The sequence below is a fragment of the Callithrix jacchus genome, chromosome 22 (assembly GCF_049354715.1).
Source record: "Callithrix jacchus isolate 240 chromosome 22, calJac240_pri, whole genome shotgun sequence".
NCBI lineage: Eukaryota > Metazoa > Chordata > Mammalia > Primates > Cebidae > Callithrix > Callithrix jacchus.
The window spans coordinates 31,413,151-31,439,955 of record NC_133523.1 but is presented as its reverse complement, the minus strand read 5'-3'; the positions used below and the strand labels follow the sequence as shown (position 1 = coordinate 31,439,955).

Sequence of the window (26,805 nt, the reverse complement as noted above, 5' to 3'; positions counted from 1 at the left end):
AGACTCTATCTCAAAATAATAATAATAATAATAATAATTAATAAATAAAGTCAAGGCTAAGTTGAAAAAAGAGGAAGACAAAAAGAAAGGAGAAGAAGCAGGGCGCGGTGGCTCATACCTGTAATCCCAGCACTTTGGGAGGCCGAGGCGGGTGGATCACGAGGTCAAGAGATCGAGATCATCCTGGTCAACATGGTGAAACCCCATCTCTACTAAAAAAACAAAAAAAATTAGCTGGGCATACCCGGTGGTGCGTGCCTGTAATCCCAGCTACTCAGGAGGCCGAGGCAGGAGAATTGCCTGAACCCAGGAGGCGGAGGTTGCGGTGAGCTGAGATCGTGACATTGCACTCCGGTCTGGGTAACAAGAGCGAAACTCTGTCTCAAAAAAAAAAAAAAAAAAAGGAGAAGAGATAATTTGAATGAAATAACACAAGTAGCACCATGGTGTTTGTTCGTTGTTTGCCTCGAGCTCCATAAGGGCAGGGATGTTGGTTTGTTCTGTCCCCTATATTTCTCTAGCACCTATAACAATGCCTGGCACATAATAGGTGCTTAATAAATATTAGTTGAATAAATAAATAGCAAAAATTAAGACAGCCACTTTCATATGTATGAATTTGGGGAAATACTGAAGTAACATATGTAAAACTCTCAGGACAGTACCTGGCACACAGGAAGTACTCAAAAATATGCATGCATATGTTTATTAATAGACATTATTATTATTTAGAAGTGAAACAGACATTGTGGCCAAATGCTAACTAGCAAAGTGTTAAAAGATTTTCCCAAAGCTGAATATCACCTTCTTAGAATGAATTTCTGTAATTTAAGAACAAATCTGAAAGTGTTTTAAATAGTTGTTACTATTGGCTGGGCGCGGTGGCTCATGCCTTTAATCCCAGCACTTTGGGAGTCTGAGGCAGGCGGATCATGAGGCCAGGAGATCAAGACAATCTTGGTTAATACGGCGAAACCCGTCTCTACTAAAAATACAAAAAAATTAGCTGGGCATCGTGGCAGGTACCTGTAGTCCCAGCTACTCGGGAGGCTGAGGCCGGAGAATTCCTTGAACCTGGGAGGCAGAGGTTGCAGTGAGCTGAGATTTCGCCATTGCGCTCCAGCCTGAGTGGCAAGAGGGAAACTCCATCTCAAAAAAAAAAAGTTATTACCATCATAATTCTATTATCCACAATTTGAGCAGGAAAATGTTTCAGGTCGAACACTTTACTGAGGGATCATTTATCTGCTTTGTCAGCTGTTAATTTGCTCCTATAGTCCACAAGTTCCTAGGGCAGTTTTAAGATGTGGCCCCAAATTTTTTGACCTGCCATCCACCAACAAAGGGTGGGGTCTCCGTCTCCTCCTATAGAATCTGGGCAGGTTTGTGATTGCTTCAGCAGACAGAGTAGAGCAGAAATGAGGCTGAGGTGTAAAGGGCAGTGTCTCCTGGAATGCTCACTCTGGAGCCCTGAGCCACCAGGTGAGAAGTTCAAATGTCTTGTGGTAGCCATATTGGAAGGAAGCCCAAGTCAGCCAGCCAGACAATGAGTCCAGCTACCAGCTGAGCCCAGCCTTTAAGTCATCCCAGCCCAGGTACTAGACTTGTGAGTAAAGCGCCTCCCTTTGGGAGACCGAGGCAGGAGGATCACTCAAGCCAGGAGTTCAAGACCAGCCTGGGCAACATGGTGAAACCCCATCTCTACAAAAAAAAAAAAGGGAGTTGGGTATGGTGTCACACACCTATAGTCCCGGCTATGGGAGGCTAAGTTGGGAGGATTGTTTGAGCCCAAGTGGTAAAGGTTGCAGTGAGCCATGATCACACCACTGCACTCCAGCCTGGGCAACAGAGTGGTACCCTGTTTCAAAACAAACAAATGAAGCCTCCCTATTCCAGTCCCTGTTCCTTTAGGCTTTCTAGCTGAGGACCTGGTCATCATGGAGCAGAGACAAGCTGTCCCTACTGTTCCCTGTCCAACTTTCTGAGTCATAGAATCCATGAGCATTCACTGTACCCACTAGCTTGGGGTGGTTTGTCATGCAGCAAGAGCCAAAACAGCTCCTCACTTCATAACTGCAGGATTGAAACTGTTACTTTTTATGCAGAAACTAAAGTCCATCTCCCTACTTACACTGCTATCTGAATGTTTGCAATAATTATTTCGGAATATAAAATGAATGACCTTCACCATCATTGCTAATCATGGCTGTGATTTTATGTATGAAATAACTGTTGTGGCAGAGTAGCTGTACATTTCTCCTTCAACCCGACTGGCAGAATGCCAACGTATAACCACATACAGAGCTATCGGTTCCAAGTGACATCCAGAAAGCTTTTCTATATTTGAAAGGGAATATGTAGATATAACTGCTAAATAGGAATGTAAAACTTGGCTTGGGTTCCTGGTGTAGTTGCACTCATTCCATAAGATGGGTCAAATATTTCTGACTCTGAGTGGCACCACAATGACATGGAAGTAATTTTCATATTCAGCTTTTCTGAAGACCAAGATCCTGGCAGGACCTCAAAGCAACCTTGTGACTGTTATTATTTTTTCTAATATCTTTCTGGCTCCTTGGGGTGAGTGGTAAGGTTGCTGGGAGCAGGAGGAGAAACTCCTGCTCACAGATCCCTGGCATACAAGGTAACTAGTGAATGACTGTTGAATGTGTTAAAACGTGCACTCAAACCCCCCCCCCACAATAGGCTTTGCGTGAGCAACATGGCTGTTTATTCACCTGGGTTCAGGCAGGCTGAGTCCGAAAAGAGAGTCAGCGAAGGGCGGTGGGATAGGAGTTGGGTTTATAGGTTTGGAGTAGGCAGTGGAAAGTTACAGAAGTTACAGTTTAGGGTGGTTTTTGCAAGCTAGGAGCAGGTCGTAGGGTCTGGAGTCACAGGTCAGTTACAAAGTCCAATTGCCTTATCAATTGAGGTGGGAATATGAAACAATAGAAGAACCTGTCAAGTTAATTAGGCGCTGCTAGGGTTGATCATTCTTCCCCTTTCCGTGGTCTTCCAGTTACTTCAGATTTTTCAGGAACTCATCTGGAGTGTCCGTGCAGGCCACAGGGGTTACCATAGCATCCTTGGCACTGTCGGTCAGTGTAAAAGACCTTACAGAGTGAATCACAATCTCCCCAGCCCCTCCACTCCTCCAAGAAAGCAATAATGCAGATGGAACTCAGAATGGCTGTCAGAGAGGTGTTTGAACCAGAGCGACTCCACCTTGAATAGGGCATGGGTAAAAATAAGACTGAGACCAGCTGGGCCATTCCCAGTAAGTTAAGGCTTTTTAAGTCAGAGGATGAGATTGTAGGTCCGCACAAGATACAGGTGACAAAGACCTGGCTGATAAAACAGGCCCCAGGTGAGCCTTTCTTCAGTGGAACAGCAGGTTTTCAGCAACACGTGGCGGATTCCAGGCAGGAAAGCTCTTGTCTCGCAATGTTGAGGCAGCAGTGCCCTCTGGTGGCCACTGGGGCTGCGTGAGGCTCTGCAGAGGCTCTAGAAAAGGGCGTTCTCTTCCCAGAAGCTGCCAGATGGAGAAAGGGGTGTGGCGGGGGGCGGTGTCTCAGGTTTTGTTCCCAGGGTCTGGCGCCCCTGTCTCCATCTTACAGGACCCCATTTTCATGTTGCTCCAAGGTAGATGCCTTTTTTGCTCACTGAGCATCTATTTCCATTTCTGGAACTAGCACCCTATTTCCTTTGGGACACGTGGTTCTTGAAGGCCTAGCTCCTCCCACTCCACCCCATCTGCTCATACCCCATCTGCCCATACCCCATGCATTGGTGCACAGTGATTTGCCAAAGGATGAGCACGTGTGACCCAAATCAATAATGGGAGCTGGGCCTGGAATTTTGTTTTTGCCTGGGACTTTTTCTGCAGAAGTGATTGGGAAAGAGTTTGTGCGGAAAGGGACAGCTCTGTTTCTGGCTGTAGGAGAGGCTGTTTTACACAGCTTGTTTCCCTTTCCTTGGAAATGAAGCTAACACAGAGTAATGCAGAGCAGCTGAATCCAGCAGTACCTGAAGCCAATATGCTCCAGGGCAATTCCAGTTAAGTGACTCAATTAAAATCTTACTTTTTTTTTTTTTTGAGACAGAGTCTCGCTCCGTCAGCAGACTGGAGTGCAGTGGCACCATCTCAGCTCACTGCAACCTCCGCCTCCCTGGTTCAAGTGATTCTTCTGCCCCAGCCTCCCAAGTAGCTGAGACTACAGGCACGCGACCCCATGCCCAGCTAATTTTTGTATATTTAGTAGAGATGGGGTTTCACCATGTTGACCAGGCTGGTCTCGATCTTTTGACCTCGGGATCTGCCCACCTCTACCTCCCAAAGTGCTGTGATTACAGCTGTGAGCCACCATGCCTGGCCAAAATCTTATTTCTAAAGTCAGTGGGAACTGAGGGACCCATACACTCTGCCCGATTTGCTCCAGATCCTAATTCTTCCCCTCCCTCCCTGTAAAACGTCCAGATTGCTGTGTAAATTTGTAAGCTCGGAGGCCACATTAATCAAAACCATCTTTATTATTTAAAGAGCATCCTGTCATCGGGGGCACCTAGACAGGAGTCCCAGCCAGCAGAACAATATTTACATGGGGATCAGGATGGTGAGGTCAGGTGGTCTCGGGGCTGAGTGGGCCCGCCACTGTGGAAGCGAGGACCCTAGAGGGAGGGTATCCTTGGACCTGGGGACAGGGCCCAAGAAGAAAAACGTCCCATCCTAGGCCCGGCGTGGATCCCACCACGGAGATCACCTCAGGCCCTGGAGGCTGCGCAGCAGGAAGCCACCAGTCAGAGCTGGGTCACCATGCCACCGGCTTCGGAGTGAGTCTGGGGAAAGACAGCTGGGGGCTCCTGAGGTCTGAGAGGCTTCCACATCCCACCACTGGCCTCCCCTCCCCAGGAGCCCTTTGAAGTCCATCTGCTCCCCAGGGGGTCCCTCTTCTAGGCCTGAGTGTAGGTCTCCTAAAACAGATCTCTGCCTCCCTTCCCCGGTTAGAGGCCCAAACATCCCCACCCTGGCTCCCATCTGGGCCCAACTTTCACCTTAATGGCCTGGAAGATCCACTCCCGGAAGTCACTGACTTTGGTGTAGACACCGGGCTTCTGGGCCAGGGCGCAGCCAGTGCCCCAGCTCACGATGCCACACAGCCGCCAACGTGGTGTCCGAGAGATGCTGTCCTCACACACAAAGGGACCACCACTGTCGCCCTGGGAGGGGACAGGGAGGCCTGACTGGAGGCCAAGGTGGCCAGCCAGAAGGCCCCCTGGGATGATGGTGGGTGGTGGCCCCAGAGCCCTCAGGCTTTTAGATAGGGAGCCCACCCACTCACTACCCTGCGTCTCCATCCCTCGGGTGGTAGTGGTGGGGGGCTGCCCCACACAGTCCCTCACCTGGCAGGCATCAATGCCACCCTCGGGGTAGCCGGCACAGAACATCTTGGGCTTGATCTGGTTTCCATAGAAGTCAGCACCATTGCAGACATCATTGCTGATGATGGGAACTCGAGCCTCCTGGAGTACCCCGGCCTGTTGGCCTGGGGGCGTGCGGGCAAGGCTGGCCAGAACTGGGGGGTATGCACACCGCCTTCCCTCCCGGTGCCCACCCCATGCCCCTCAGTGTCCCTACTCCTCATGGTCAAGACTCATCCAACCAGCCAGACTGCCTGTCCCCAGCCTAGTTCAATCTTCCAAACGGTGGCATCAGAGGCAGAGGACAGGACTCACCATAGTACTGCGTGTTGCCCCAGCCCGTCACGGTGCAGATCTTGCCATCCACCAGAGCCTGGCCAGCAGCTGGGAGGCACACAGGCTGGATATATTCTGTGAGAGAGACCATGCCGGTCCAGCCCCCGCTGGCCTGCCCCACCCTGTACCAACCTCTGTCCAGCTGCCGCCACGGCCCAAACACACCCCACCCTCTGTCCTTTTAAAACAACCACAACAGGCTGTGCACAGTGTCTCACACCTGTAATTCCAGCACTTTAGGAGGCTGAGGTGGGAGGATCACTTGAGGTCAGGAGTTCGAGACCAGCCTGGCCAACATAGTGAAACCCCGTCTCTAGTAAAATTACAAAATTTAGCTGGGCACAGTGGCATGCACCTGTAATCCCAGCTACTTGAGAGGCTGAGGCGGGAGAATTGCTTGAACCCAACAGGTGGAGGTTACAGTGAGCTGAGATCGTGCAATTGCATTCCAGTGTGGGCAACAGAGTGAGACTCTGTCTAAAAAAAAAAAAAACGCACCACCACCACCAACGAAACACCTCAGCAGAAGTCTCCATCTACCCAGAGCTCACTGCGTGGCAGGCGCTTCCCTGCACCTTTTACTTTCATATTCCATCAGCCCAGAGAGGTCAGGTCTATATTATCCCATTTTACAGAGGGGGAAAAAGAGGTCAAGTCACACGCCCAAAGTTTCACACAGCTTGTTCACTTTCCAAGCCTGCAGTGTCACCCAGGCCAGGGTGCAGTAGCAGGAGCATGGTTCACTGCAGCCTCCACGTCCTGGGCTCAAGCAGTCCTCCTGCCTCAGCCTCCCAAAGCACTGGCATTACAGGTGTGAGCCACTGTGCCCGGCCGTGTTCTTAACCATGGCCATAAGAGGATCCCCAGCCTCGGTCTCCCAAAGTGCTGGGATTACAGGCGTGAGCCACCACGCCCGGCCAATATCCCACATTTTCTTTATCCATTTGTCTGATGGAACACACTTGGGCTGCTTCCATCTTTGGGCTCTTATGAATAATGCTGCTATGAACGCCCTTTTCAACTGTCTGGGGCATGTTACCTCCTACCCTAGGAGTGGAAGTGTTGGGTCCATTGGTAACCTGATATTTCTTCTTGGGGAAATGCTGGCGAGTTTTCCCGATCATTGATAGTTAAGGCCACTGTTGCTCCCTCGAGATCATCCCCCACTATTGCTAGGGATGCCTGAACCGTAAGTTGATTCCCCTGTGCCCCTGGTCCCCTCCTCTGTCCTCCTGGCCTCGAGTCTCCAAGCCCAAGGCTCAGCCCTCAGACTTACCGGTGAGGGGCAGGGGACTGGAGAGGTGGACCAGGGCAATGTCGTTGCTGTTCTCCTCGCTGTTGGGGTCCCGAAAGGGAAGATAGCCCCCGTGGTAGATCACAGCCTGCACCCCCAGCTGCAGGCCATGGGGAGAGGCCTGAGCCACAGCACCAGCAAACACTCGCCATCGGGACAGGACCCGGTTCCGCCTACCAGGGAAAGGGGTGGAGGGTGGCAGCCTGCCTGGGCACCATCCACCTCCCTCCCCACCGCCTCTCCACTCCTCTGCCTCTCCTTCATCAGCGCCGTAGGGGGCACTCACTCTGGGAAGCAGTGGGCAGCTGTCAGTACCCAGTCCCCGGAGAGCAGGGACCCCCCACAGAGGTGTGCTCCATCATAGCGAAGACTGACTTGCCACGGCCACCGGCCCAGGCTGGTGTCCCGGCCTCCCACGATGCGGTCTACAGGCAGCTTCCTGCGGCCACAGTCTGTGGGACAGGGGGCAGCTGGGGCGGCAACAGGGGACTGGAGTCCAGGCCCCCAGAACCCAGGCTTGGCCCTGACCTAGGGGGTCTGAAAGGACACGGCCAGCTCCACCTTGGGGCACTTGAGGGGATGTGGCCTCCCCAAGGGTCTAAAGGAGAGGGTTATGAGTTTTGGGGTCTCACCTTGGCAGATGGTGGTCAAGAAACGGCCCCTGGGACAGTCACTGGGAGAGACAGAGATGGAGACACAGAAAGAAAGGAAATAGACCAATTAAGACAGAGGGAAGGAAAACGGGGAGAGGGAGTGCCTTGGGGGCCTGGGGTGTTGCCCCACCTGCCCGCTGCCCCCCTCACCACACAGAGATGACCTCCAGCAGCCTCTGAGTGTGGGGCAGCCTCCCCTCGTCCACGCAGAAGAAGCCCGAAGTGCCGTTGGCGCCCGATGTTCGCACGTCCAGCTCGGAGTGGGCCAGTGCCCTGGGTGGGGCAGGGGTCAGGCCTGGTCCCCGCCCCTCCTGGCTCCCACCCCTCCGAGGGCCCCCGGTACCTGATGAAGCCCATCTCCTCGCAGCTGAGCCCAGCCACCCTGGCGTTGGAGCGCGAGGAGCACAGCAGCCGCCACGTCCCTTCTGTCTTGTCAAAGACCGTGAGCCGAGCGTCCGCTGGGCTGACCTGCACTGCAGGGTGACAGGGCCCGGGGCGCCTGGGTCCCACAGCCAGGCTCCCTGCAAGCCTCTCCTGCCAGAGCCCCTCCTGGCCTGTGTTGCGGCCATGGTTTAGACCTGAACCCCAGCCTGTCAGAGGGCTACAACCCCCACATCTGTGATTGCACCTGGAATAGTGACTCAAGGACTTTTTTTTTTTTTTTGAGACGTAGTCTTACCCTGTCACCCAGGCTGGAGTGTAATGGCACGATCTTGGTTCACTGCAACTTTTGGCTCCTGGGTTCAAGCGTTTCTCCTGCCTCAGCCTCCCGAGTAACTGGGATTACAGGCACACGCCACCACACCCGGCTAATTTTTGTCTCTTTAGTAGAGACGGGGTTTCACCATGTTGGCTAAGCTGGTCTCGAACTCTTGACGTCATGATCCACCTGCCTCAGCCTCTCAAAGTACTGGGATTACAGGCATAAGCCACCATGCCTGGCCTTTTATTTTATTTTTTTAAAGACAGGGTCTCACTCTGTTGCCCAGGCTGGAGTGCAGTGGTGTGATCTCAGCATGCTGCAGCTTTGACCGCCCAGACTCAAGCAATCCTCCCACCTCAGCCTCCTGAGTAGCTGGGACCACAGGCTTGCACCACCACACCTGGCTAATTTTTGTTTTTTTTTTTTGTAGAGACAGGTCTTGCCATGTGGCCCAGGTTGGTCTCGAATTCCTGGGCTCAAGCGATCCTCCCGCCTCAGCCTCCTAAAATGCTGGGATTACAGGCGTGTGCCATGGCACTCTGCCAGCCTCAAGGACTCAGGTTGGACCAGTGAACAGCAGCCCTGGGGCAGTGGCCAGACCCTCAGGCAACCAGGGGAACTTCGTTCTCCACTAGGAACCCTAAGCCAGCTGCTCAGAAGCTGCAGGTCTGGAAGGTGACTTGGACATTTGGGAAGGAAAAAAAAAATGTTTAACCAAGTTCCCAAGAGAATCCAGCACATGAGGGTGGATCTGTCAAGGGTCATCCTCACCATCTCGAGGGAAAAAGTAAGCTAACACGGAGGAGAGCCAAGAGATTCTTGATAACGTTTCGTCATTTGATTTTTTGTGGAGCTGTTTATTTTCTGAAGCTGTTTATTAGCACTTTTGTCATTCCGTCTTTGTCCATTTGTCTTTGGCCACACTGTTTTGTTTTGTATTTTTTTTGAGACGGAGTTTCGTTCTTGTTACCCAGGTGGGAGCGCAATGGCACCATCTCAGCTCACCGCAACCTCCGCTTCCTGAGTTCAAGCAATTCTCCTGCCTCAGACTCCCGTGTAGCTGGGACTACAGGCGCATGCCACCATGCCCAGTTAATTTTTGTATTTTTAGTAGAGATGGGGTTTCACCTTGTTGACCAGGATGGTCTTGATCTCTTGACCTCATGATCCACCCGCCTCGGCCTCCCAAAGTGCTGGGATTATAGGCGTGAGCCACCACGCCCGGCCCACACTTATAACTCATACATAAAGACCTCTCACTTTATGCACACACAGACAGCATATGAAAAATAGAAGAACACATGTAATGCCCGTCTGTAGATCGCAGTCTGGTTCTTCATATGAACTTTACCATAGCTATATGGAGTATTATTACCATTATAGCAAACAGATTTAACTCTCCTTCCAGAGTGATTTCTATTTTTTAAAACGTGTATTTAGTTTTATATTTATTTATTTTTGAGACAGAGTCTCACTCTGCTGTCCAGGCTGGAGTGCAATGGCACGATCTCGGCTCACTGCAACCTCCACATCCCGGGTTGAAGCGATTCTCCTGCCACAACCTCCCAAGTAGCTGGGATTATAGGTATTCGCCACTGCACCCGGCTAATTTTTTGTGTTTTTAGTAGAGACGGGTTTCTCCATGTTGATCAGGCTGGTCTCAAATTCCTGACCTCAGGTGATCCACCCACCTCAGCCTCCCAAATTTCTGGGATTACAGGTGTGAGCCACCTCGCCTGGCCCCCATCTGATAACATTTTAAAGCCCCTGGATGCAGCCAGGTTGAAGAACCTCTGTGATTGTGTTAAGTGAGTTCATCATGTCCCCTTTTGTTTTTAGCCCGTTTGTTTTTTCCTTTTGTCTTCTGTAGACTGAAGACCCTTGACTAACACACCAGATTGCCAATCTTGACTACTGCCAGATTGCTAATTGATATCCTACAGTCAGAAAGAAAGGAGGAAGGAAGGAAGGAAGGAAGGAAGGGAGGGAGGGAGGGAGGAGGGAAAGAGAGAGAGAGCAAGAAAGTAAGGATGAGGAGGAGAGGGGAAGGAAGAAGGAAGGAAGGAGAGAAAGGAAGAAAGAAAGAGAAAGAAAAGGAAGGAAGGAAGGAGGAGAAGTAAGGAAGGGAGGGAGGGAGGGAGGAAAAAATGATCTTTTCTTCAGGACTTGTCAGAGCCTTGAATATGCTGAAGTGCATAATTCTCCAAGCAGAGGATGGAGTATTCATTCATTCCCTCAGCAAGCGTTAACTGGAGATATACTCCATGCCCAGTGAGGGGTGATGCTGGAGACATAGAGATGACTGAGACAGCCCTGGGCTTTGCTTTCAGCAAACCACATTATGGGGGATAGGGAGACAGACGGGCATACAAATGTCACACAGCCAAACACGTCATTACAAACTGTGACATGAGGCAGGGCTGGGATACAAGGGAAGGCTAGCGGGAGCTCCAGGAGACCGTTCATGTCTGGGGCTGATTGGGGGCGGTTTGCGGTGAGTACCTCAGTCTGCTCTCCACACGCCTCAGAGGAACCTGTTAGCATCTAAGTCAGGTCACAGCCCCTGGGGTATTGATTTCTATTTAATGAACACTTTGTACCTACCAGGGTCTATTTTAGGCAAAGACCAAATCACCACTGCAATGAACAAATCAGACAAAAACCCCAACCCCTGTGGATCTCAAAGCCCAGTAGGCAAGACGGATCATGAATAGGACAAATAAGTGGGATATATTGTATGTCACAAGATAGGAAAGGGCCACAGAGAAAAATAAAAAGCCACCGAGGGAAGGGGGTGCCGGCGTGGGTTTCGGGTGAGGCTGCACTTTTCAGCCAGGAGAGCATCCCTGGGAAGGTGGTGCAGGAACAGAGACGTACAGGAGGTAAGACAGTGTCAGGAGGTATGTGAGAGATCGGCAGGGCGGCAGAGGGACTTGCAGGTGCAAAGATCCCAAGGCTAGTGGTGGGGGGGCGGGGGGGGCAGGATGGGGAAGAAGTGCTTTAGGAACAGCAGGAGGCCGGAGCAGAGTGAACCAGGGAAGGGTAGATGAGGTGGGAGCCAGGAACAGAGCAACATCTGGCCTGGCTTGGTGGCTTATGCCTCTGATCCCAGCATTTTGGGAGGCTGAGGCGGGTGGATCACCTGAGGTCAAGAGTTCAAGACTAACCTGACCAACATGGAGAAACCACCAAGGCCAGGCCTGGTGGCACACACCTGTAATTACAGCTACTCAGGAGGCTGAGGCAGGAGAATCACTTGAACCTGGGAGGTGGAGGTTGCGGTGAGCAGAGTCGTGCCATTGCGCTCCATCCTGGGCAACAAGAGTGAGACTCCATCTCAAGAAAAAAAAAAATCAGGGCTTTGCTGGTGCCTGGAGTGAGGTGCAGTCAGACCAGGGCCCTGATCTGACTCACCAGCTCCCTTTGGCTGCAAGTGGGAAACCAGCATGAGCCACCGTGCCGGTCCCCATCCTTTAAATCTCCTGCCACAGCCAGGTTTGAAGACCCTCCAGAATTGCTGGTTAAGTGGGTGAGTCAAATCCCCTTTGTGGGATATGATTGTGGAGGCAGGGGTGGGAGCAGGGAGGCCAGGGAGGCCAGGGAGGAGGCTCTACGGCATCCACATGAGAGGGGAAAGGGGCTGGAGCAGGGTGGGGGCAGTGTGGGTAAAGAGTTCAAATTCTGGAGAGGTTCTGTAGGTGGAGCTGACAGGGCTTCCTGCGAGATCTGATTCATGGGTGACTGTGGAGGAACTGGGGGGTCACTGAGGGGTTTGGCCTGAGCCTGAAAAGATGGAGCTGATGCTAGCAGAGATGGGATGGTGGGAGGGAGCAGATCAGCTGTGACCCTCTTTGTCCTCTTTCCTTTCCTCCTCCCCCCCCGCCCACTTTTATTTATTTATTTATTTATTTATTTTGGCTCTTATTGCCCAGGCTGGAGTACAATGGCATGATCTTGGCTCACTGCAACCTCCACATCCCAGGTTCAAGTGATTCTCCTGCCTCAGCCTCCCAAGTAGCTGGGATTACAGGCATGCACCACCACGCCCGGCTAATACTTTCTTTTTAATTTTTAGTACAGACAGGATTTCTCCATGTTGGTCAGGCTGGTCTCAAACTCCCCACCTCAGGTGATTCGCCCGCCTCAGCCTCCTAAAGTGCTGGGATTACAGGCGTGAACCACAGCGCCCCGCCCCCTTTTTTTCTTTTTTGAGACAGGGTCTCACTCCATCACCCAGGCTGGAGTGCAGTGGCACAATCATAGCTCATTGCAGCCTCAACCTCCTGGGCTCAAACGATCCTCCAGCCTCAGCCTCCCAAGTAGGTAGGAGCACAGGTGCATACCACCAGACTCTGCTAATTTTTTAAAAAATGTTTTGTAGGACAGAGCTGAGTGACAACAGCCAGGTTAGAATCCAGCAAACCCTGAGCTAAAAAAAAAAAAAGTCTTTTAAATTTATTTTTCTGTAGATACAGGATCTTGCTATATTGCCCAGGCTGGTCTCAAACTCCTGGCCTCAAGCAATCCTCCCACCTTGGGCTCCCAAAGTACTGGGATCATAGGTGTGAGTCCTTTTCTCAGGAGCCTCCTGCCTGGCCTGGACTCTGAGAGCGCATTCTGGGAAACTGATTCAAATGAAACCTCACTTTTGCATCCTCTTAGAAGGAACCTGGTAAGGTCACACCTCAGCTAAGCAGTCTTCCGACAGCACTGCAGGTCAGGACAAGGAGAGGCAGGACTTCCAAGGAGAACTCTCCCCAGCTGAGGACCTACTGTGTGCCCAACGCTAGGCTACCTCTGCCCCACCATTGACCAAGGCCTCATCGAACCCCCCAGGAACCACAAAGATCATCCCCAATTTCCAGACAGGGAAGCTGAAGCTCAGAGAGGGCGGCTTCCTCAACATCACCAAGTGCCTGAGAAGCAGGGAGAGAGGATTGGAATTCAGGCCTGAGTGACTTCAAACTCCAAGCTGTTAACACTGCCCTGGACAGCCTCCCAAGAGACATCCCCTCCAAAGGGTTAAACAACAGCACAGTGATAATAGCACGGGCTACACTGATGGGGGGTCAGCGGGCTGGCCCCATGCTATGTGTCCTATCCAAGTGGCTCTTTGAATCCCACCACCATCCTGGGAGATAGTGACCACTTCTTTTCTTTTGAGACGTAATCTTGCTGTCTTGCCCAAGCTGGAGTGCAGTGGCACAATCTCAGCTCACTGCAACCTCTGCCTCCCGGGTTCAAGTGATCCTCCTGCCTCAGCCTCCCAAGTAGCTGGGACTACAGGCACCCACCACCAGGCCCAGCTAACTGTTGTGTTCTTAGTAGAGATGGAGTTTTACCATGTTGCCCAGGCTGGTTTCAAACTCCTGGCCTCAGGTGACCCACCTGTCTCAGCCTCCCTCAGTGCTGGGATTATAGGGGTGAGCAACCATGCCTGGTTGATAGTGACCACTTCTATGCCCATCTTACAGATGGGAAAACTGAGCCTCAGAGGAATAAACTTGCCCAGGGGCACATGGCTATCCAGCAGAACTAGGACTTGAACCCAGATCTGCACATTCCCTGTTCCCTCTGTGGGCCTCATACAAACCCTTTCCCTTCTCCATGCTGAATGTACTCATCCATGGCCAGGACCAAAAAAGCCCCTGGCTGGCCCGCCTTAATTATGGCCTCCTGCCCTGGGGTTGGGGCAGGAAACACCTGGCACCTCTGGCTGGGGCATCCTCATCACCCCATGAATTCCAGGGCCAAGGCTTGGGGTTTGAAACACCAACTGGGACGGGGAAGGGGGTGGATTCTTATTTTATCTTTATTTTATTTTAAGTTTGTTTTGAATTGGAGTCTTGCTCTGTCTCCCAGGCTGGAGTGCAGTGGTGTGATATCAGCTCACTGAAACCTCTGCCTCCTGGGTTCAAGCGATTCTTGTGCCTCAGCCTCTCAAGTAGCTGAGATTACAAGTGCCCGACACCACACCTGGCTAACTTTTGTATTTTTAGTAGAGATGGGGTTTTGCCATGTTGGCCAGGCTGGTCTCCTGACCTCAACAATCTGCCCATCTGGATCTCCCAAAGTGCTGGGATTACAGGGTGCCACTGCATACCTGGCCTGCCTTAATTATGACCTCCTGCTCTGGGGTTGGAGCAGGGAACGCCTGGCACCTCTAGCCTGGGGGGGTCCTCATCACCCCATGAATTCCAAAGCCAAGGCTTGGAGTTGGAAACACCAGCTGGGGCAGGGAGATGGGTGGATTCTTATTTTAAAATGACTGTTCACTGCTCTGGACTGTGATTTCCAGAAAGCGTGAGGTTTTAGGGGGGAAAGAATCACTTTATGGATGTGTGTTGGGGGAGACGGGAGTGGGGAGAGAACATCAAATGTCCCCTCTGGCTATTTTTAAAGCCACACTCTCTGCTGCTGTTTCTCACTTTTAAATTCTTTATTCTTGTTCCTGTCATTTCAAGCAACACAAAAAGGAAGTTCTGGGTCACCTGGTGTGCCTGCCAAGTTGTTGGATATATTTAGAAGCATGAAAAAAACCCGAGGTGGGGATACAATCTTGGGGTTGTTTTGGTTTGTTTGTTTCATCATTTCCCTGAGTTGTTGAAAAAACCCAAGTACTGGCCAGGCGCGGTGGCTCACGCCTGTAATCCCAGCACTTTGGGAGGCCGAGGCGGACGGATCACAAGGTCAGGAGTTCAAGACCAGCCTGGCCAACTTGGTGCAAACCCATCTCTACTAAAAATACAAAAATTAGCTGGGTGTGGTGGTGCATACCTGTAAGCACTGCTATTTGGGAGGCTGAGGCAGGAGAATTACTTGAACCTGGGAGGCAGGGGTTGCAGTGAGCTGAGATGGCACCATCGCACTCCAGCCTGAACAACAGAGTAAGACTCTATCTCAAAAAGAAAAACCCAAGTACCACTGCAGGGCAGGGGCATGGCACTGGCCAGCGCCTGGTGTGAGTGGTGACCTAGCTCCTTTCCAGCTGGAGGCCCATGACTCCCTAGTTCATTTCAGCGTTTGGCTCTGGGTGCATTCATAACTCAAGGATTTCCTGGGCACCTACTATGTGTCGGGCCCTGTCTAGCCAATCAACAAAAGGTCCCTGCCCTCCTGAAGTTTGCCAGAAGTAAATCATTCAAAGTGAGTGAGGAGGGTTTTACTGGGGCGGCAGGGACACAGCCATAGACCACAGAGTCTGGAAGTCCAGATAGGTCTTGCTCAAGAAATTTCAAGAAAGAATTTCAAGAGTGAGAAGCAAAAGCTAATGTCTACTGTGCTGGCTAAGAGCCAAGTGCTGCATGGATTTTTGTGTGTGTGGTTTTTGTTTTTTTGAGACAGAGTGTTGCTCTGTCACCCAGGTCACTCACTGCCACCTGCGCCTCTGGGTTCGAACAATTCTCCTGCCTCAGCCTCCTGAGTAGCTGGGACTACAGGTGCGTGCCACCATGCCCAGTTAATTTTTGTGTTTTTAGTAGAGATAAGGTTTCACCATGTTGGCCAGGCTGGTCTCGAACTCCTGACGTCAGGTTATCCACCCCCCTCAGCCTCCCAAAGTGTTGGGATTACAGGCGTGAGCCACTGCGCCCAGCCCAAGTACTGCACAGATTTTTAATCTCCTCTCATTCTCAACTGATTCTCATTCTCACAGATGAGGAAACTGAGGCTGGGAGAGGGCGGGGACTGGTGGGAGGCCTGGCAGCTCAGAAGGGATGGTGCAGGACTGAAATCCACCTCTAGGTGTGAGCTAGAAAGAGGTTGGTGAGTAGAGACTTCTGTGTGAGGAGGTCATTTGAGTGAGGGACTGGGCCTGGAGGGTGCTTGAAGCGAGTGTGAGGTGGGGGTAGAGAGGGCCCCACCCTAGAAGCCTTGCGGCCTGTGATGTGTTGGGATTCTATCTCCATGCCACATGTTGCCACTGAGGGGCTTTTGACAGAGGTGTGATCCCTTTGCTCTGTCTCTTATCTGATGTGTGGTCTTGGGCAAGTTGGTTTGCTTCACCAGGACTCAGTTTCCCCCAAATGCAAAATGTTGGGATGATAACAGCCCAGCTGCATAGGCCTAGTTGGTAAAGGCTGCAGCCAGGCCCTGGCATATGTTAGTCTTCACTATGGCAACAAATTCAGCTGGTTTTTGTTTATTTGTTTTTAACAAACAGTCAAGTGTGAACGTTATATACAGCTACTATCCAGGCTGCCAGGGTTCAAATCCCAGCCCTGAGATGGACTAGCTCCGTAATCTGAGACAAGTCACTCAGCCTTTCTGTGCCTCGGCATCCCCACAGGAAAATGGGTTGTGGTGTTGCCCACCTGTTATCCCCGCACTTTGGGAAGCTGAGATGAGAGGGCTGCTTTGAGCTCAGGAGTTTTAAGACCAAACTGGGCAACATGGCGAGATCCCATCTCTACTACAAATGAAAAACATTAGGTTAGGTGCGGTGGCTCACACCTGTAATCCCAGCACTTTGGGAGGCCAAGGTGGGTGGATCACCTGAGGTCAGGAGTTCGAGACCAGCCTGACCAACATGGTGAAACCCTGTCTCTACTGAAAATACACAAATTAGCCAGGCCTGGCGGCACATGCCTGTAATCCCAGCTACTTGGGAGGCTGAGGCAGGAAAATCACTGGAACCCAGGAGGCAGAGTTTGCAGTGAGCCAAGACTGTGCCATTGCACCCCAGCCTGGGTGACAGAGCAAGACTTCATTTAAAGGAAAACAGCAGCTATCTTCTAGGAGAGTTACAAGGGCCCACTGTATTCATACCATGCCTCCCTAACGGTCATGCCTCACAGTAAGAAACATATTTTTACATCCTGATATAGCCCATAGCTCTGTGGTCTGGGGCAAACTACCACATTGCTCAAAGTGGCAGTTTCCCCATCTGTAAAATGGGGAGAATACCGGTCCCACCCTCACAGCGTGGGGATGCAGTGGGATTGCATGCATATGGATGCAAAAAAAAAGCAAAACAAAAATTGGCATAACCTTTCCTTACTTAGAGATGCACTGTGATAGTCTATAATCTATTTCATACTTTTAAAAAAACAAGGTTTTCCAACTCACTAATTTAATTTCATGATGCACTCATGAGTAACACACTGGCGTCTGACAAAGTCTGGGTTAGACATGCGGGGTGCTTAGAATAGTGCCTGGTACATAGCAGGCGCTCGATACAAATGCGCTATTATGATTAGCATTTCTGCATGCATTTGTACATTTATCCAACAAATGCATTTGTTGAGCTCCCGCCAGATACAGGTGTCTTCCAGGGCTCCCCCAGAGGGTGCCAGCCTCCTCCACTCACCTGGGTACAGCGGCTCCTGGTCACTCCTGAGGAGAACAGCCACTGCAGAGAAGGAAGAGGTGAGGGCAGGCAGGCTGGAGGCTGCAGGGGCCAGGGGAGGTGGGAGGCACAGGGACTGCTCTCACCAACGGCCCAGGATGCCGCCCCGATGGCCGTCAGAAGCAGCAGGGTTCCCGCAGTGAGAGCTGCCACCTTGGGTCCAGAGCAGCATGGCACAGTCCGGCCACCTGCAACAGAAACCATGCTGGGGCCACAGCCAGCCCTGTCCTCATCACAGTAGGGTCTGGGCACAAGGCCAGCTCTGCCCTGCCCCCCAGGGCTAACTTATTATGCCCAAGCATGCCCTCCCCGGGCCCAGTTTCCCTAGGGCCGGCAGCTGACAGGGCTGTCCCCTCCTGCCGCGTGAACAACCAGGTGTCCAGCTCCCCCAGGGTTCCAGCGGGGATGGGGGCATGGCCCGGGCCGCCTGCCATGCTCCCCACCTCCACCCTGCACTTTCTCAACACTTAGGGAATTTCTCCTCCCCGGGAACACTGTGGCTTTATATTTCTGTCTTTGCTTTGGGCCGTCTCTTCTTGGGGACTGTGACCCCCGACCTTTGCCCTCTTGGTAGCTCTCTTCCCTGCCGCTGGCCTTTCCTGGCTGCCTCAGTTGTTTCCGCTGTTATAGACCCTTTGCCCCTACGTGCCCCCGAAATCAGACCTCTCTCATGGCACCCAGTTGCAAGATTAAATTTGTTCCTCCACTTGAAAATCTGCCAGCCTCATTTTATTTTATTTATTTTTATTTTTTATTTTTGAGACTGAGTCTTGCTCTGTTGCCCAGGCTGGAGCACAGTGGTGCAATCTCATCTCACTGCAACCTTTGCCTCCCAGGTTCAAGCAATTCTCCTGCCTCAGCTTCCCAAATAGCCAGGATTACAGGTGCCCACCACCATGCCCAGCTAATTTTCAAATTCACATTTTTTAGTAGAGACAGGGCTTCATCATGTTGCCCAGGCTGGTCTCAAACTCCTGGCCTGAAGTGATCGTCCCTCCTTGGCTTTACAGGAGTGAGCCACTGTGCCTGGCTAGCCTCATTTAAAAATATTAGCCCTACCCCTTCTTAGCTGGGACCTAAGGCAGGAGCCGTCATGTCCCAGCCTCAACTTTCTCAGTGGGCATCCACTGAGCACTCACTTCTAAAACTAATACTTTAAAGTTCTTTTCAAGAAGAAGAAGAATAGTCCAACTCGTATTGATGCCTCCTAGGTGCTAAGCTCTGCTCCAAATACATCAGCTCATTAGTCCTTATTTCAATCCCACAACTATGATTTCTGTTTTTCAGAAAGCTCAGAGAAGTGGGGTCACATGGCCATGGTGACAGCCTGGAAGAGGCAGAGCTGAGTCCTGAACTCTGCGCAGATTTGGTGCCAGGTCCCCTGTGTCCAGTCACAAAGCCATCCTGTCTCTCTCACTGTGCAAAAGTGCCTGGCACATAGCAAGTTCTCTATAAAAGCTTTATAAATTATTAGAGCTGTGTGGTCCTGGGCAACTCCCTTCCCCTCTCTGAGCCTTTTTTCTTTTCTTTTTTTTTTGAGATGGAGTTCACTGTTGTTGCCCAGACTGGAGTGCAATGGCACGATCTCGGCTCACCGCAATCTCCACTTCCCAGGTTCAAGCAATTCTGCCTCAGCCTCCAAAGCAGCTGGGATTACAGACATGTGCCACCACATCCGGCTAATTCTGTATTTTTAGTAGAGACGGGAGTTTCTCCATGTTGGTCAGGCTGGTCTCAAATTACCAACCTCAGGAGATCCGCCTGCCTAGGCCTCCCAAAGTGCTGGGAGTACAGGGGTGAGCCACCACACCCAGCTTTTCTTTCTTTTCTTTTCCTTTTTTTTTTTTTGAAACACGGTCTCACTGTGCTGCCCAGGCTGGAGTGCAGGGGTGCGATCATGGCTCACTGCAGTCTCAAACTCTCAGGCTCAGGTAATTCTCCCACCTGTCAGCCTCCTGAGTAGCTGGGACTACAAGCCACCACACCTGGCTAATTTTTGTATTTTTTGTAGAGATGGGGTTTGCCATGTTGGCCAGGCTGGTTGTGAACTCCTGGTCTCAAGCCATCTGCCCACCTCCACCTCCCAAAAACATGTTGGGATTGCAGGCGTGAGCTACCACACCTGACCCTCAGTTTTTCCTTCAGTCTAATGGAGCGTTATCCGTTTACCGTCCTACTGAGCATTTGCTGTGTGCCTGGCACCTTTCTAGTTTCCAGGAACATAACCCACAGAAGACAGATAAGGTTATGGCTCTCAGGGCTCTCGTCCTCATGCATGCAGGTGGGGAGTGGGGGACATTAACAAGGAAACAAGTAAATGACGCGGTAATTTCCAGATTGTGGATTGTGAGGAAAATCATGCAGGCTGGCAGCAGCAGATGGGCTTCTGCAGGGGGATCAGGGATCTGAGTGCCTTCTGCAGAGGGATCAGGGATCAGAGTGCCTGCCCTAGAAGAGACTTCTGAGCTAAGATCTGAAAGGTGAGGTGCCAGCTATGCACAGACCACAAGGAAGGGCACTGTGGGCACAGGGAACAGCATAGGCAAAGGCCTTGAGGCAAGAATAAGCACGCTCTGTTATATCAGAGGCTGGAGAGGCCATCAAGGCAGCCAGATGGCCGGAGCTTGGGGAAAGTAGTGGGAACTAAGGCTGGGGCCAGCTGGGGAGGCCTAGTGGCACAGGAAAAGGGATTTTATTCCCAGTGCAGAGGTCCTAGAGATTAAAAGACACCCCTTTACTAGGGATTATAAGAGGACCAAAGAGTAAAGGCTGCTGCAAGCCTTAAGCTGGGCCTGGCTTGGGCTCAACTGCCCTTGGCAGCTACAGACCACCCCCAGGGCAGCAGGAGCTCCCAGCTCTCCCATCTGCATCCATGGCAGTATGGCTGGTGACTTCGGCACCAGGCCAGCGCCTGGAACAGAGCAGGGAGAAGTCCAGAACCTCACTGGGGTGGCTATTACCTGGGTGTCTTAAGAACTTAGCTGGGTGTGGTGGTGGGTGCCTATAGTCCCAGCTACTTGGGAAGCTGAAGCAGGAGAATCGCTTGAACCTGGGAGGCGGAGGTTGCAGTGAGCCAAGGTTGAGCCACTGCACTCTAGTCTGCCAACAGAGACTCTGTCTCAAAAAAAAAAAAAAAAATTTGGGAGCTAAGTGACTCCCATCAAGGCATGCGGGAACACTCTATTCCCCAAAAGAGGCCCCAGTGGGCCAGACCAGACCATTTACTGCTGGCTGACCCCTGCCTGTCCTGTGAGGGCTCTGAGGCCTGCCCTCAGCTCTGCCCAGGACCACTCTCCAGGTTCCAGTGTGCAGTGGGCCGCTCTTGCTTCCTTTGTTTCCAGCTGTGCCTGCCAGGCAGCATGTAGCCTGGAGGCCCTGGCACATCTGGTGGGACAGGAAGCAATGCCACCATGCATGCATCTCCTAGGGTGAGAGGAAGACTCTTCTTCCATTCGGTCTGTTTCAGAGGACTTCAGCGCCTCTAGCAGAACAGAAAGCATCTGCATCCTGAGGTCTCCCCCGTATGAGAGCCATCCTCCCTGCATGTCTCTATGGCACAGGTGGCACCCTCATCTGGGCCCGGATGTAGGACGCATCCTCATCCTCCCTGCATAATCTCTACTGGCACAGGCAGCAACGCATCATCAACCCTTTGAGCCCAGCAGCAGGCCTGTTTCCCTCGGTGAGCCAGACCGCCCACTGCCACTTCTCCCCGAGACTCTCTGCCCTGCTTCTCCAGGCCCTCCAGCCGCCTTGTGTCTTCTCACAGGACAGTTCTTCTGCCTCCACCATGTGGCTGCGAAGACCCTCACAGTGACAGCTTTGGCTCTCTGGCTCTGAAAATCCACTCAACTAACTGATATCTCCGTGCCTCAGTCCTCTTCGGACATGCCTGCAGCTTCCGGAACAAATGCTCTCCTCTGGACTTCTGGGGCATCACACGCACCTGATTTTCCTCCTTCGTCTCTGAGACTGCTTTCTCCACCCAGCCTCTACCTACTGCATTAAAGGTGGAGTTCCTAGGGCTGGCTTTGGCCTCGCCCCACTCCTCCCTGTCCCTAAGTCTGTCTCATCCACCTCAGTGGCCTCAGTTTTCCCTCTGTCCCCAGCCTTAGATTATCTTCTAGGCCCCAGGTCAGGGATCCTGCAGTCCCTTAAATACCTTTCCCTGGAACCTCCTAGTCCCTTTGCCCCCACTAGGTCCCAGAATGGCCTCAATGGCTCCCCAAATATATTCTTCCTCCCAGGTCTTGTCTCAGAGACCCTCACTCCTAGGACCATCCTTGTCTGCAGAACATTCCCCTCCCCCAACAGCCTGCCAATCCTCCTGAGTGACTCTCCTCCCCCTGTTCGTTCTCTCCCTCCATCTCCACCTTGCTCCAGCCCCATCCAACCACTACACTCAGTCTCCCCTTCTAGCCTGCCCTCCACATGGAGGCTTTGGGAACCTACTGAGACACCAAATCCAACCTATCCCCTTCTTTACCTATAGAATCCTCTGTGACTCCCTAGTACCCCCAGGACAGCCTAAGACCCTCAGCCTGGCATTTCCAGCCCCACTAGGGTATAAGCATGGCTTTTAGAGGTTTGGAAGTTGAACAGACAACCATGTGGGTCATTATCAGGCACCAAGAGAGCATCCAAAAAGCAACTCAAATAGTAGAACTTGTCAAATACAAGTTAGACAAGAGAAGCAGGGGCTAACCACTGGCGCCACCTTGTGGAGAGACCCAGCACTGTGAGGAATTGGCCCACTGGTCCCCAAAACAGCCTCATGGCAGCCTGGTCCAGCTTGCACACCTCATCTCCCACCCAGCTCCACTTCCAACCGCACCTCCAGAAATACCACAACTGGCTATGTGCATGCCAGCACTGTGTCACCTCCCAGCTTCCCAGGGAAGAGCAAGAGCCTTGCTCTTCCCTCTGCCTGGCATCCTTGAATTGCAACTCCAATCCCAAGTTCCCTGGCTTCCCAGAAGCCAGTAGCAACAACAGTACCACCACCACCAGCAGCCGCTGCACCCACAGTGGCTCTCAGAATCACGCACGGATGCACCGCCCTGCCCTAACCCCGTCCAGTTCTGCACAGCATGCTTAAATCTTTGCAGCCGTTCACGAGGAAGGCGCCATTGCCACCACCCCCAGTTTACAGATGAGAAAAGGAGGTCCAAAGTCTGGCAGCCACCAATCCCTGGTCACCCAGCAAGAAAGTGCAGCATCAGAACCTTTCGGCATCTGTGTCCAGGTTTGACCCCCACACCCCAGCCCTGAGACCAGCCCAGAGCTGCTGGGGAGGCACCGGAGCCACTTTGTCTGTTTCTTCTTGAACCCAGGCCATCTCTGTCCATTCAGGCATTTTCTGCTTTGTTTTCTTTGTTTCCTTTTTTTTTTTTTTTTTTTTTTTTTTTTTTGAGATGGTGTCTCGCTCTGTGGCCCAGGCTGGAGTGCAGTGGCGCAATCTTGGCTCACTGAAACCTGTCTCCCAGGTTCAAGCAATTCTCCTGCCTCAGGCTCCCAAGTAGCTGGGACTACAGGTGTACACCACCACGCCTAGCTAATTTTTGTATTTTTAGTAGAGACAGAGTTTCACCATATTGGTCAGGCTGGTCTTGAACTCCTGACCTTGTGATCCACCCTCCTTGGCCTCCCAAAGTGCTGGGATTACAGGTGTGAGCCACTGCACCCAGCCTCTGCTTTTCTTCCCTGGTTCATTCACCCATAGGCCCAAGCCCTGGTGCTGTCCTTCCGGCAGCTCCAGGAAAGAGATCGTCCCCAGGGAGCTGGATTCTGTCATATTCCTGCTCAGCTAGGGTGCAACACCTTCTCCTGGGTAACTAGGAGCCTGGGTTCCCTCTGGACCATAGCTGAATGGTTTGGGGTCTGAATTGCCAGCTGTGCCGAGACCTGAAGAGGCCAGAGATCCAAACTAATCATTCCAGCCAACACACTCAGTGCCTGCTGCCTATCCTGGCATTTCAGGCCTCACCCCACACCATCAAGCATGCAACCATCGCCCTTTCCATTTCACAGGTGAGAGAATGGAGGCCCAAAGAGGACACACCGCCTGCCCAGGGCCACACAGCTAGAAAGTGCTACTGCCTGGGACTGAGCCAGCTAGCCTGGTTGCAGCAAGAAGAGGAGTCAGCCCCAGCTAGGGGAAGACAGTAAGAGCAGGCCGCCCCTCCATACGCCCCTCCAGCTGGGTCCCTCATGTGAGAGGTAGAAAGAAAGCCAGGCTAGTCGAGGGCTGCCCGGAGCCCTCTGAGGGCCAGCAACCCCAACAGGCAGCCTCTCACTGTTATCCCTACGGTGGTTTCTCTGCCGTCTCTCCCCTCTCCATCCATCCAGGCTGAGTCCAAAGTCCTTCCTCTGCTCTTTTGCCCACAAAGCCAGGAGGTGGAGGAATGTCTGGAACCAGTGGGGGTCCTGGGTCTCTAGGACTTGGAGCCTGCCTGTCTCTGTCACCACAGCCCTGGTTGATGGCATGTGTCCCATGTGCAGAGCCCCAGGCCAGTGCCTGGTATGTCTCATGCACTCGACAACCTCACAGAGGGAGGACTGGGATCCATGCTTGACCCAGGGGCAGACCAAAGCCCTGAGATAATGTCACTTGCACAAGATCACACAGCAAAAAAAGGTGGCAGGAGCAAATTCCAGTGCAAGCCTGTGTGTCTGACTCCAAACCTTCGTCCTTAACCATGACAGCTACAGCCTCCCTGCCTCAGCCCAGTAGAGAACAAGTCCAGGGTTAGCTGAGAAATCAATGGGGGATGAAGGGAAACTGAGGCAGGGTGCCAGGAAGGTCGTATAGGATAGCAGGGAGGCTGCTGGTGGCACAGCTGCACAGAAAATGTGGTTAATAGTTAATCAGGTGGAGGAGGACTAAGAGGAGTGGGGATGTATCTGGGAGGGGTGCCCAGAGAGAGGGGGCTCCGAAGGGATGGAGGGTAGAGAAGAGAGCACAGAGGGCGGGGCACCAGGCAGAGCCAAAGATGGGGCTCAGGGAAGGGGACTCACCCTCCTTCTGCGCCATGTCACCGCCTCTTGTTAAGATTCCCTGGCTGACCTCCTGGGCCAGGGTGGGACCTGTGAGGAGATGGACGGGGAGGCAGGGCCTGGGGGAGCCCAGCCCAGCCCAGTCCTGGCGCCCCCAGTCCCAGGCGTCCATCCAGGCAGGCTGTAGGGACTGGGCCTTGGCCAGAGCACGCCGTGATCACGGACGCAGGTTGGGCTGGGTTCAAGGATGGGGTCAGTGTCTGACCAGAGCAGGGGGATGCCTGGATTTGCAGGGCTGGGGACCCCCATGCCTGCGCCTGCTGGAGCAGGGGACTGAGGATCTGGGTTTGAGGGAGGAGATGGCTGAGGACCTGAAATCAGGCGTCCTGGGAAAGGAGGAATTTGGGGACCAGGACTCATGAGTATGAGGGAGGAGGGGTCTGAGGACTGGAACTCCTGGGTCTGGGGAGGAAAGGACAGAGGTCCAACTTCTGAGTCTCAAGGAAGAGCAGACCAGGACACCTAGGTGCTGGGGGGGACGTCACAGAGCCCCTCTTCAGGTCTCGGGGAACCCCTCTATTAGGAGGTTAGGCTGGGTGGGGGAGCGAGGAAACCCCTTGTCCTCAGGGCTGGAACTGTGAGTCTGGGGGGCCTGGTCCTTACCCTGGGGTCCAGCAGGTGGGGGCGGAGCCTCGAGGTAGTGCAGGGGTCGGGTCAGTCTCCAGGCCTGGGCAGGAGCATGGTGGCCCCGCAGCGGCGGGCGGCCCGGAGGCAGAGGCGGTGGCTTGGGACCTGCTAGGCCAGGCTGCCTCACCTGAGGAGGAGGGGGCTGGACGAGGGGCGGGCGGAGGGGCGGGGAGGGGCCGGACCATTCGATTGGCAGCGCTGGAGGCCACCTGGCTGATGGGGCCGGACTTGCAGGGGCTGGCCCAGGCGGGCCCAGCGACGGGGCTCCAGAGGGACCCAGGTGTGCCTGCCTGCGGAGACGTGGGAACAGTCCCCTGGCTGGAGGCTGGGGGGTTAGGGAGAAAGTGCAGGCTGGGGGCGCCTACCGGGCTCAAGGGCGGGGGTCTGACCCTAGGAAATCCCACGGAGGGCCCCAGTTGACCTAAGCCCACTCCACCCCCGCCCGGCGACCCCTCCCCGCGCCCTGCCTGCGCCCTCCAGCCCCGGGTCCAGGCTGAGCCCGCCACTTCCTACACCCCTGCCCAATTCCCGGACCGACCCCAGCCCCGGCCCCTCCCACCTGCCCCACTCATCCTCCCCCGGCCCCTCCCCCATGGCCTTCCTACAAGTCACGGGGCTGGTTTGCTTTGGCAGCCTCCGCCCGGCCGCGGTGACCTCTGGAGCCAGAAAGTCCTAGCACTAGATAGGGGGGATGGGGGGCTTGGCCCGGAAAACACAGCGCTGAGGGCAGAGGCCCAGGCCGAGTGGCCGGAAGCGTCCGCGGGCAGATAACACACTGTCCCGCCAGCAGCCAGGCGCGGTCCACGTCAGACCCAGGGCCAGGCAAACACCAGACGCGCAGGGTCACCGTCAGACACCTGCCCCCTCCGCCACACGCCGGACACAGTCGGCCTCGGCGGCTTGCCCCAGATAGGCCGCCCGCACCACCGGCCCCACCCGCTCACCCACAGGTGCCCGCTGTGCCCAGCCAAACCCACCCTCACCGCTCCCATTTCCTCCACTCAGCCCAGGGCCCTCACGGAGACACGCTGACTTAGCCTGGCTTCCTCTGAGTCTCCATCCGTACCCGGCTCTCCTTCCCTCTCCTCCCCAGCGCCCAACTCTCCAGAGACCCACACTGCTGGGCACACCGCACACCCCGCGAAAGCCCTGCACGCCAGCCTGAGCCTCCCCTCTCTTCCCTCCACGGCACCCCCTCCCTTCCTGGCTCCATCCCACTCTCCCTCACCCCTCTTCGTCCCCCCTGAGCGAATGGCTCCTCTAACCCAAGCCCGACACAGATCAGGCACTAAGTGGCTTCACCTGTGGCCCACAGGCAGGGACCCTGGAAAGCCGGCCCTAGGATTCGGGGACAGTAACGTGGGAAGGTGAC

The 26,805-nt window shown here is 53.4% G+C and overlaps 1 protein-coding gene across 6 annotated transcripts; it reads right to left on the bottom strand.

Moving 5' to 3' along the window:
* Window positions 1–2,711: 2,711 nt before the first annotated feature.
* Window positions 2,712–25,540, bottom strand: HPN (hepsin). Of its 6 annotated transcripts, none has more exons than XM_035286355.3 (13): window positions 25,410–25,540; window positions 24,768–24,981; window positions 17,837–17,938; window positions 17,712–17,753; window positions 8,045–8,174; window positions 7,852–7,974; window positions 7,681–7,721; window positions 7,335–7,500; window positions 7,031–7,221; window positions 5,734–5,829; window positions 5,401–5,543; window positions 5,053–5,217; window positions 2,712–3,532 (listed from the first exon to the last, which is right to left on the bottom strand). In XM_035286355.3, the coding sequence occupies exons 2-13, from the start codon at window positions 24,916–24,918 to the stop codon at window positions 3,380–3,382; spliced, it is 1,503 nt and encodes a 500-aa protein (XP_035142246.1). In that variant the 5' UTR covers window positions 24,919–24,981; window positions 25,410–25,540; the 3' UTR covers window positions 2,712–3,379. The 6 variants fall into 6 exon arrangements, with proteins under 6 accessions (XP_035142246.1, XP_035142248.1, XP_035142249.1 ...); XM_035286357.3 differs by having other exon boundaries at window positions 24,768–24,836; XM_035286358.3 differs by having other exon boundaries at window positions 24,768–24,819.
* Between the last annotated feature and the right edge of the window lie 1,265 nt (window positions 25,541–26,805).

Bases quoted from the DNA above. Each gene is read 5' to 3' on its own strand.
- HPN (XM_035286355.3), bottom strand. From the start codon at position 24,918: ATGGACGCCTGGGACTGGGGGCGCCAGGACTGGGCTGGGCTGGGCTCC. The intron at 5,218-5,400 runs GTGAGGGACTGT...GTCCCCTCCCAG, and splicing joins GTGGCATTGATGCCTGCCAG to GGCGACAGTGGTGGTCCCTT. The intron at 3,533-5,052 runs GTGAAAGTTGGG...TCCATCTGGCAG, and splicing joins GGATCTTCCAGGCCATTAAG to CTTCTGGGAAGAGAACGCCC.